The 11,980-nt window shown below is 37.6% G+C and overlaps 1 protein-coding gene across 1 annotated transcript; it reads right to left on the bottom strand.

The window, feature by feature from the left end:
• LOC102234879 (tryptophan 5-hydroxylase 1-like) lies at positions 1 to 10,871 on the bottom strand. The gene is made up of 12 exons (XM_023332110.1): positions 10,684 to 10,871; positions 8,859 to 8,999; positions 8,075 to 8,258; positions 7,906 to 8,006; positions 7,700 to 7,767; positions 7,366 to 7,562; positions 5,288 to 5,423; positions 5,040 to 5,166; positions 4,828 to 4,923; positions 4,579 to 4,712; positions 311 to 1,566; positions 1 to 224 (listed from the first exon to the last, which is right to left on the bottom strand). The coding sequence occupies exons 1-11, from the start codon at positions 10,783 to 10,785 to the stop codon at positions 1,392 to 1,394; spliced, it is 1,461 nt and encodes a 486-aa protein (XP_023187878.1). The 5' UTR covers positions 10,786 to 10,871; the 3' UTR covers positions 1 to 224; positions 311 to 1,391.
• Between the last annotated feature and the right edge of the window lie 1,109 nt (positions 10,872 to 11,980).

Below are 11,980 nucleotides of genomic sequence, written 5' to 3'. Positions count from 1 at the left end.
TTGTGCAATAGTGGGAGCCGGGGATCCGTGGAGCGGTCTGGTGGAGATTACTGGATGGTAATACCATTGGAGGGCAGACAGGTCATGCAGCACAGACTTGGAGGAAGAGGAGCGGGACGTTGCCAGTCATGGGATTTGAACCAGAGATGTTCTGAGAGTCTTGAGAACCCAAGGAGAAACCAACACAGCACAGGGAGCAGAATCCAGAACATCGCTGAGAACACCTTTAAATGAGATCATAGGGTTCGTTACAAAAATCCAAAAAGCTCAGGGAACACAGAGAGAACAACCACTGGGCAGTATAGAGTACCATGTAGAGCTAACATTCAGGCACCAGAGAACCTGCAACTGGCTCCTGGTATGCTCTGGCTGATGAAGCAGATGACTTGCAGGTGTGAATAATTAGCTCCTCAGGTCCACCATCCAAGGAGCAGAAACCTTCTGGCTCCCTCTGGTGGGCGCCTGTAGGATCTGAACGAAACATCCACACAGAACCCAAACCCCAGCTTCCCAACACTTTCTAGGAAAGTTATGAACTTTTTTTGTCCCTGTTTAATATTTAATGCTACCAAATAAACTTAGCTAAGCTAACTTAGCTAAGATAACAGCTTCTTAAGCCATAATGGAAGGATGTGATCTCTATTTAATCATATTCCAAACTGCAACAAAAATAAGAGAAGTTAGTGACCGACTACATAAAACTGTAGTCGGAACAATTAGGAACAAGTGCAAGTTATGCGGTCTTCAAGTCAGCGTTTTAATCTGAGAATGACACCAAGTCCAACTTAATTGCAATTCCAATTCCAAGGAATCCTCTACTAATAGCAATGCAGGTGGTGAGCAATGAATTTTCTTCTATTTTGTTATTTTAAACACTGCAGCAACATGTTCACTAAAGTAGGGTTGTTTGTATTTTGTGCGAAACAGATATTTTCAGTGCAGTCATTTTGGATTTCAGGATTAGAAACCTCCTGTTTATAACTTTCCCACTGGATTTTTTATGCCATGGGTCTGTTTTGAAAAGTTTTCCAACTTTTTCCCATTCATTTTTAACTTGAACTTTGAAATTGTTACTTGAACTTCTAATGTAGCACATTTTATAACTACAAACTGATTTTAAGTCCTGCTTCACTGTTTCAAACTGTTTGTCCTTAGGGTGGTACTTGTAAGCCTTCTGCTGAACAGAAGGCATACAAGCTCAACAGTCAAATTTCTTCAATGTGAAACTACAGACATTTTCACCTTTTACATCTCATATCATAACTTAATAAAACATCAATTGATTATTTTAGCATATGCAGCATCATGTCCACAAGCAAAAAAAGAGACAGAGCACAACCAACAATCACATGTAAATAGTTTGGAGACTGCTAATTTGCAATTTTGACTCTTCAGTCTCTCTGGAGTTTGCCGAGACGACGCAAGGCATCTTCAACAATGTCCAGCTCATGCCGGATATCTTTCACCATGTTGTTGATGTTGGAGGTGTCCCTCAGAACGTCCACACTCTGAGTGTAGGGGTTGTAGTTCACTGTGAATGGACGCTTAAGGGTTTTGGCAAACTCCCTGCAAGCAAAGCACAGGGTTTATGATCAGAGATTAAGACGTGATATCATCTGAAACAGAAAGGAAAACATGAAAGATTTGAACCGTATCATTTTTTAAATAAGTTAATCAGACCTGGTTGCCTTTTGACCATTGTAAAACTCATCTCAGAAATATTCCTAGCATCTAATAAAAATGCCACTTCAGAAATGTTATGCCTGGATCAGACAGTTCTTATAATGGGAGTCTGTTTGGCTTTTGCTGGTTAGACAACAGTCAAGGCAGCAGCACAGCCAGAGCTGACTATATGGGTAAACCTGATCAGAAGTGTGCAGGCCAAAGAACTGATCACACAAGTTTTCATCCAAAAGTTTGTATGAGTTTCTTTTAATCAACAGACAAACTTCTGCACTGCTGGTAGCCTAAAGAAACCAGCTCAACAGATCATCCACTGAGGTTTAGTACACAACAAACCTTTCTGTCTATTAAAGAGAGAAAGATAGCCATAAAATATTTATTAATCATTCAAAGCTATAGTTCACAGACTACAATTTGCAAGCACCATTTTATCACAGTCAAGCACCTTTCAATAATGCTGTCAGGTTTTCCAGTTTCAGGTTGTCTGTATTTTCTGGTGTCTGTTTTTAAGTACAGCTCAACAAGCGCTCCCTGGTGAGCACACTTTGAACAGTCCCTGCTCTAGGCCCAGTGTGCATATCCACACCCATGTTCCCACCAGGTACTCCTACGTTGGCCAAGTTTATTCATTGAAGTCTCACATGTGTTTACAGATAAGCATTTATTCTTTTGACGAAAGAGAAAAAACGGGCAGCACATTTCATTGAGCCAAATCCAGAGCTGGTAACTTTCTAGTGAACAACAGTAGAAGGCAATAGAACTCTCTCTGATGTAAAGAGGTCAGTTGAGCTTTATAGCGTCTCTCTTAATTGATCTTGTGGTTTAAGCTGTTTGCAGCTGCAGCAGCTTGGACGTAGTCCCAGGCTGAGCTCCAGGTCTCTCCCTGCCTCATGGCTTCACTCAGCAGCACTGAGTTCAACCATTTCCAATTCTTAGAAAATCAACATTTATCACCCAATGTGTTCTTCAGTGCCGAAATGAAACTTCTGATTATTCATACAGTGTAATCAGTGTGAAGAACAGATATGTTGTTATTAGCGGTGCGCCTATTATCCGGCCAGCTGATAATTCAGCCCTGATTTTCTTAAGTTTGGTAGATCAGTGATCTTTCATGTGAAATCAATCTTATCCACTGAGCTTATCTTCCTCAGCAAAGATCTAAAAATCAGCCACTATCCTCTATTGCTCTGCTGTAAGAGGTTTGACTGACAGATCTACCAACCAGGTCATATCTGCACATCTGCAGTTAACAACAATGACCCCACTGATACTAACTCAGCAACCTCCCTGCTATATTTAACATCATTTCAGATAAAAAGTTATATAATTATAAAATAAGAATTGTAACGGACAGGTCAGGCTTTTTAAAGATTGGTAATTGGCGGTCACTCAGAAACTGCAAGCGGTGCAGCCCTAATTGTAATCAAATAGTGACCCTCTGTATCAGTCTTGGATCAGGACTCATTTCACATGAAACATTGGTGATTTTTCATGTTGATTTGATGAGAAGAAATCCTGCGCCAGCTCTCACACTATGCATGCCGCTTTAGGTCTGTGTGGCCCAGCAGTGAAAAATTAAGATATGTGATTGAATTACTGGTTTATAAGATTCTCTTTATCAGCACAGTACTTCAGATGATATGTTTACTCATGTAATAATTTTATTCAGGCTTTTGCCTCACACCTCACAGGGACTGACTGCATGAAGAATTCATCTTTCTGACACCCAGGAGATTTTGCAAAAAACAACAAATTGCTTAGATAAAGATCAAAAACGTTCACATTACTTCTAATTACAACTTCACAGTTTAAACGTTACATAAAAGCCAAACAGATACACATTGACAAATTACACTTTTTTAAGTGGAGAGCACTATTATTCCAAACATTTAGCAAAATATAACAAACAGGACTGAAATATTTAGGGTTTTTAAGTGAAGAAATATGAATACATGTATATTTTTCTGTAAGGATCAGTTTGGGCGTTAAGGACTGTAAGAATGCATTTTTCTGGGGCGACCCTGGAAGGTAAAGCAGGTGATTCATGTATGTTTGTACACAAATCATCTGGAGGGAACTGAAAATAAAACTTTAGTTTCAAAAAGAGAAAATATTTTCTGACAGCTGTAACCAAATGAACCAGGAATTTCTCAAGACGTTGCAGCTGCAGTTAAAACTACATGAATGTAAACCACTGGTGTCTTTGTGTTTGTTAACTGGTTATTTTTTTTTGTTAAGCTTGGAATATATCATATGACTATGATAACCTTTGTTTATGGAGATATAAGGTGCCTTGAGCCAAACTGCAGAAAGAGTTTATAGATGAGACAGTTTTCTAAGGAGAGTTATGACTGAATGACAGACATATTTTACCTGATTCCTTTTTACACACACACACACAACCCCACACACGGCCGCACTCACACACACGCCTACACACCCCCACGCACGCACACATATACAGATATCTCTGATAAATCAAAGTTAAAGTCAGAGCAACCAACTGCCTTCAGAAATAGTAATCAGTAATATTAAATTAAATTAAATATTATTCGTTTACTCCATGCCTCTGCCTTTCTTGATTTGGGTCCTAAATCAACACCACTAACATCATGTCAGTTCAAAGCAGGTGGATAAAAAAAGCCCAAAAGAACTTCCAGTTGTAATTACTGCTAAATATAAAACACAAGGCACACTCTGATATATTTATCCATCCATCCATTCATTCTCTAACACCCTTGTCCCTAGTGGGGTCTGGAGGGGTGTAGATGCCTATCTCCAGCTAATGTTCCAGGAGAGAGGCGGGGTCACCCTGGACAGGTCCTGATATATTTATTTGTTTTAAAAAAGTGTTTTCCTTCTACCTTACAGGTATGTTTGTTTATCTTTACTTGCCTCATTTTGTTCTTGGCTTCTTCGAAACTTTCAGCCACAAAGTAAACATCTTGGAATGTGGTTATCATGCACTCCTGGTTGCAGGTTACCACGGGATCGAACGGGCGGATGTTGGCCTCCCCAGACAGAGCATGCTGAGACCAGACAGATTCATGTACTACCTCTACAGAAATATTTGCTAGGAACATTTAATCAGGAAAACATTGTTAAAAAAATAGTTGTGTCGATGCAGCTGATTTTAAAAGTCACCTTGAGTTCACTAGCTGAGGAGAGGAGTCCAGCTCCATAGGCTCTCAGGCCTCCATCCTGCTTACACAGGCCGAACTCCACCGTGAAGAAATAACACTACAACACCAGAGAACAGAACATGCAAATGTAACATCGTACTAAAATGGGTAGAACATCTGTACAAGTCCTTAAAGTCACAAGAAATGGGCTGGAAACACAGTTTGTATTCTCACTGTGGCAAGTTTCTGCACGTCTTCATCTGAAGCGCCAAGTGATGCTAAACCAAGCTCTTGGGAGAACTGAGCGAAGCTGGGCTCTGCCAGGAGAGGAACGTGGCCCAACACCTCATGGCATGTGTCCCTGTATGAACCACGGACCAACAAACATTTTGAACCACAACAGATGAGATAGGATCTCATCACACACCCACACACTGAGTGTGTGCGTGTGTGTGTGTGTGTGTGTGTGTGTGTCTACTCACGGTTCAGGTGTGTACAAAGGCTCTGAGCCATGACGGACATACTGAGTGCAGTGGAACACCCTGAAAGCGAGCCCTGCTAGGAAATCTCTTGGAGAGAGGTAGCCTGCTACCGGCCGGATGCTGAAACCTGAGCGCTCTGTTTACACCGTACACACAAATACACACAAATACAGAAATATACAGAAACACAAACAGACTTACTAAATACAGGAGGACATGAAAAACAGAAGAGAACTTGCTTATACAAGTTCATAAAGCATACTGTTAGTTAATGAATATGTTAATGTTAGCATTGGAAGGAAACAAAATCAAACTAAAAAATTTTATTCCATATTGCAAAAAAATAGCAATGATCTCAAAATACAGACAATGAAAAAATTAAGAAAAAAAATTATGCTACTTCCTGGAATGTGAGAATTCACAATGGAATCCTTAATCCTGGAATCAATGACTGCTGACCGTTTAAATCACACGATAAATGGTGATTAATATCACCAATAGTGTGATTAATTTGATTAACATTAATCAATTGGCATTTTTAAATCAGTTGACACCAATAATAAAAATATATATTTTTATATATTTGTTAAAATGTCACTATGACAAGCTAGAGACGCGGTCATGTTCCTCATCCTCTCTAAATGCTCTTCTCACTTCCATCCAACCCCTCTGACTTTACAAATAACCAAGTATTTTGCTTTGTATTAAAAATTTGGTATCAATTTAGGAGGCACTTTAAATTTACCTTAGCATCTACATTGGCTCCTTTATGGAAGAATCATCTGTTTCAAGCTGGGTTCACAGATCCAACCTTTTTGGCATGGGATAATAAAGGGCCGAAGTGTTTTAATGACTTTTACAAGAAATTTGATAACCACATTTGGTAGTTACTTTTAGTGGTATAATGTACTTAAAAAATATTCAGACAAATTCAGTGTGATTTTGTCTGAATCACAGACAAAATCATTTAAACTGAATGAGCTTTCAGTTCCCTTCAGAGTTAATTTCCCCAAAACTCGCCTGTCACAACTCTGTCACTGAATCATGACTAATGTCATCATGCACCCTCCTGTAATTTAACACACATTTTACTCTTGTTCATTACTCGTTTTGGCAGAACTATTTTGATACCATGATCCCCCCCCACCCCCCACCCCATGTCGCCATATTTGACTTCCCATTTACCTTTAAGCGGTTCACTGCTTAATCACTTAGACATTTCAGCATTTACTTCCTTACTGGCAGCAGCTTTTTCACTGGGAATCTACTAAAGCGCCCTCTAGCAGTCAGTGGCTCAGTGAGACCATGTGTCTTCTAAAACTGAAGATTAGATATTCAGTGAAAGGTAACTCAGATCAATTCTGGCACCCTTCGTTGACATTCTTTCACTCTCTTCGGTCTCTGCTCCCTGATTGAGTGATGACTCCCTACCACCACTTTTTTTCTCTATATGTTTTATTTTATTTTATTATTTATCTCTTCACTTTATGTAAATATATTTTCGTTATATACATAACAAAAGATTATCAGGAAAACATTGTTAAAAAAATAGTTGTGTCAATGCAGCTGATTTTAAAAGTCACCTATATATATATATATATATATATATATATATATATATATATATATATATATATATATATATATATATATATATATATATATATATATATATATATATATATATATATATATATATATATATATATATATATATATATATACAACAGATCCCAGGAACAACATCAGACATCTCAGTCCAAAAATATGCAGTCCTTGGCACAGCCAAGATACTGCGCAGAACCCCTCAAGCTCCCAGGCCTCTGGTAGAGGACCCGAGCTCAGAGGATAAGAACCACCCGCGGTGGGTGAGAAGGGAATTTTTATATATTTATATGGGTGCCAGAAAGATGAATTCTTCAATACTATTCAAATTAAGAAACATATATGCAGTCAGGCCCTGTGAGGTGTATATATATCTCTAACTCTTACACTTTGAGAAAAAAAAAAGTAAAAGAAATCACTTTATTTATGTTGGTACCTTGTTTTTGCAGCCCTGGCACAGCTTTAACACTCACCCATGAGGAAGCGTGACACATCCTCCAACTGAGGGATGTTGTTCTCACTGTATTTACAGTATCTGGTCAGCAGAGGAAGATTCTTCAGATACTCCTTGCAGGCATGGCTGGGATACAGCTTGTTAAGCTCCTGAAACACCACGCCCCAGGTCCGCACCTCCTCTGCCGTGTAGTCGATACGAGGAATCTGATCACCACTGTCGCATATAATCAGGCATGACAGATTAAAAACACACATTTTAATATACAGAAATTTTGCAATATGGCTTCTTATTTCTTTTATTCAACTACTCACTATCAATGATGCAGGAAACCAAAAGAAAATGTCACTTACTGTTTGAAGTTCATAGCCAAATCAGCAAAATACTTCCTCCTTTTACGGTAAATTTGGTCTTTAAATCCCTATAATAACAATGTTGTGTCTGAATTTGTTTTTTTGCTTTTTTTTTTGTTTGTTTTTTTAAACAGCCATTTATCTGTTTTCATGGTTGAGACAACAGACAGAAAATGAGGAAAAAACAACACAGAGGGTAAACATACCGGGTGATCTGCATCTAATTCAGAGCCGTACATTAAAACCCTGTTGGCGCACAGATCCAAATCCGAAATCCTTGTAGGAAACCAGGGAACACTTTCCAAACCTGATGGAAAATTGGGAATTTACTGCATGTTACTTACATGCTCATGATTAATTCTGAGCATGTCTTACCATCATGTAGTAAAGAAGAGCTTCCAGACGGAGTCATTTCCACTATGTCGGTGTGTGTCCTCAGCAGCTCGGTCAGCTCCTTCAGTTGTTCATGCTCTGAATCACAGTTTATGAAGATCTCAAAGTCTGAATCTCTCCGTTTGGACTTGCGAGACTCAATATGAACCAGATGGACGTGTTTTTCCTGCAACAACACGGTCAGAGCGCTTGGAAAGTTGTGCTCGATAATCAAGCCATTTTTATTTTAGTTAATTTATTTATTTCGAACATGATAGCAGTATAAAATAACAGACATGAACAAGGAATGCAAAAGACGTTTTTTTGAACCACAATAATCTTAACATGCTCAAAAAGGAGTAGGAAGAAGGAAGAAACTTATGAACTCCTACTCCATAAACTCATACCATGTTTTCATATAGACCCTCATTATTAAATAATAAATAAATAAAACATAGGTTAATTAATTTTCTGTTTTATCTCTTTTTTTTCTTTTTGCCATGTACTCACCAAACACACATATGTCTAAATATATACATCCGTAACCACACACACTCATATGCTTTAGCGTCAATTTACATATACACATTAGTGATAACGATCACCCATATTTCTATATCTTTTGAAAATGACCTCCTTATATTTTCTTTTAAATTGTATTAAATTTTAACTTTGTTTTAACTCCTCATTTAACTTGTTCCATAATTTTACACTGTGAATTAAAATACAAATTTTGTTAGATGACAGAAAAAGTTTTATCTTTTAAAGCATGCATATTAAAAAATACCTGGAAAAGTTTCAGAGCTCTGATCAGCCCCCCCACTTCATTCTTCAGTGTGAATATAATAGTTGCTGCTTTGTTTCTGGAGTTGCTTGGCTGTCCAGTCATGAGGTTGTCCTGGTGTCCATCACTTCCATTCAGTGTTACCTTGGTTTTTGGATGTGGGATTACATTTTAGATTGTCGTCAGCTTTACAGATTTAATTCTAGTTCAACAATGTTTCAATATAAACTAGTCTTGTTTCATTAGATATGTTAATCAAGAGCTTTATGCTAGTTTTATGACCAGAGCTAGCATTGTTGTGTTTTATAACAGGTATGCAATAAATGATAAAAGAAGCTGGCTGAAGGAAAAACTTATAAAATCCATCCCTTCTCCAGCTACATCAATGTTATGATCTCTTAAAATTTATAAGAATTTTAGTAATATAATATGCTTACAATATTCCCAATTGTAACGCTAATAGTATTAACAACAATAATAATGGTACTATTGATGCTAATAATGCTATAGTAACAACAATATAATATATCAAGATAGTTTGTCATATTCAGTGTAGACAATTTTCTTATGCAAAGGTTTGAATTGTTGACAATCAAACTGTCATGACAATAATAACTTTGCTGTCAACAGCTGATCACAAATAAAATACCAAACTTTTATGATTAACAGAAAAGCAACACATTAGGGAAAAGATTTTACAATTGGCACATCTATAATTGAACCTTAATATTATGAAACAAATTGCCAAAAAATAATAAATAATAATTATTATATTATTAGATTAAATTCTTAGGCACATCACCAGTTCTACAGTCCTCCAGGGAATAGACTTTAAAATACTGCTGGTAGTTTATAAAGAACCAAAAAGCATTAAAGATCTGCTGCTGCCAGAGCAACCTTCCAGAACCTGTCAGGTCTTCTGGTTCCGGTTCTGCTCTGCATCCAGAACCAGAACCAAACATGGAGATCAACATTCAGCTTCTATGCACCACAAATCTGGAGCAAACTTCTAGAAAACTGCCAAAACCCTGAGTCCATTTAAATCTAGACTAAAAACCCTTCTGTTCAGAGCTGCTTTTGAACCATAATAAGTGAAACATTGACCAACATCTTGATGTGTAATGACGGCACTTGTAATGTTTCAATTGTTGATTTTTGTGTTTTTATGATGTAAAGCTCTTTGAACTGCCTTGTTGCTGAGATAGGCTATACAAACAAACTTGATTGATTGATTTATTGATTGATTAACAAGCAACAGTATTTTAAACTTTTAGTGATCATTAAAAAATACCCTAATATTCAGACTGCTTCGGAGGCGCAGGGTAAAAGCACAACCCACATAAGGAGGCCTTAGTCCTCATCACAGGTTCGAATCCCAGCCTGATGACCTTTGCTGCATGTCTTCAGTCTCTCATTACCTACTTCCCTGTCCTAGTACTTTCAAATAAAGGCCACTAGATCCAAAAAAACTTTAATATTACTAGCTCATTTTCTGGCATCTGGTTTCTGCTTTTGTGGAAAATATGTTAAGTTCTATAAATCACTTAATCAGATGCTAAACTAAGGGAAAATTATCTTTGAATAATCAATTCAAAGATGACTTATTAAGATAAAAATGATACAGGAAATATCGGCAAAACAGATCATTTGAGGTTTCACTCAAGTTAAATTGAAAGCTTTTCTTAAAACATTATAATTTCTGAATTATTTAGAAAACCTGGTCAAAATAAACTCAAAGTGACAATAAACTTCTACTTTCTTATTCAGTGTGAATTTTTTCCAAGAAGCAAAACACATAGACTGTACATTCATATTTTGATATACTCGCCTTATTGTCGACCTTCTTGTCAGAATCATGTGACTTTCCTTTAGTTGGCTCCAGTTTATCTGGCATCTTGGCTTTTGTTGCTTCCGCTGCATCAGTAGACATTTTATAACGTCTTAGAAAAACTGTGTGAAGTTCTTTTAACTAGGCAGAGAGGCAAACCAGAGTCCTTCTGGATCACCTGCAGTCTGGGTGAGTGGATGCTCAGTCAGAACAAACAGAATGTGGGCTGTATTTATGAAGCTGCAGGGTGGGGAGGGTCAGGAAAAAGAGAGAGAGGTTCAGTTTGAACAGGAAGAAAATTAGAACAAGGACACCACACTGTCTGTTGTCAGGAAACACTATTGTTACTTCTCATTGTTAGAACCTTTTCTGAAGTTGGCAGTCCATCCCCCCTTCATTATGTGACACTATCGGATTGGTGTCTGCATTTTGCATACATACAGATAAGTTCATCTCAAACCCTGATGGGTAGTTTGTATTTTATGAGCTTTAATGTAAAATATATGTATATATTGGTTTGGCTGGATTGTGTGGGGCCCATCCATCACAGGAAAACAATGACTGAACAACATACAAAACAAAAGAGGCAAGTAAAAACTCTCAATTCCAGAATGCATAGCATTAAATTCTTTCCTGCAGTTCCCAGGACAGAATTTCACAAATTGACCATCATAAAAAGTCTACTATTTGTGTAACTGGTCATTCCATCGATAAGCCTGGACCTGCTTAGCTCCACTGAGCTCCAGCAGAAAGAGAATCTTGAAGAATTGTACATTCCCCAAGAAGAGACGGTATCTGATGATGCTGACAAAGCGGTTTTCCTGCCACCCTGAACCCATACCGCTTGCTCCAGTCCAAGCAGAAAGCTTTCCCAGGCGCTGGGCTGCTGCTGTTCACTAGAACAGCAACTCAATGGATTTCACTTTTTATTTTCAACCGAACTCTTGCTGCAAGTTTTTAGATCAGTTGAAGGCATTTATTTATACATTTTGAGGATTTCCTGGTAGTAAAGAATGAAAGTAGTGAAGCCCTGAAGTAACAAATACGTGGAAGTTTTTCAGCATCACTCATTGACAGGATATTTCTCATTTTTGCAATATTTCACAAGTGAAAGGACTAAATTTCTAATGTCACTAATGACTTTTATCAGGTCCTTTTTATTAATATATGAGTAATATGAGTAAACAAAGAAGTCCTTTCTCCCTAACATATTCCAATATGAGCACATATCCACCTCAGACATATGGTTCATCTATAATCAGAGATTTTACTCAGATTAGATTCTGAGCAGACAAGA

The sequence above is a fragment of the Xiphophorus maculatus genome, chromosome 4, assembly GCF_002775205.1.
Source record: "Xiphophorus maculatus strain JP 163 A chromosome 4, X_maculatus-5.0-male, whole genome shotgun sequence".
Taxonomy (NCBI): domain Eukaryota; kingdom Metazoa; phylum Chordata; class Actinopteri; order Cyprinodontiformes; family Poeciliidae; genus Xiphophorus; species Xiphophorus maculatus.
This window is presented reverse-complemented; position numbering and strand designations above follow the sequence as displayed.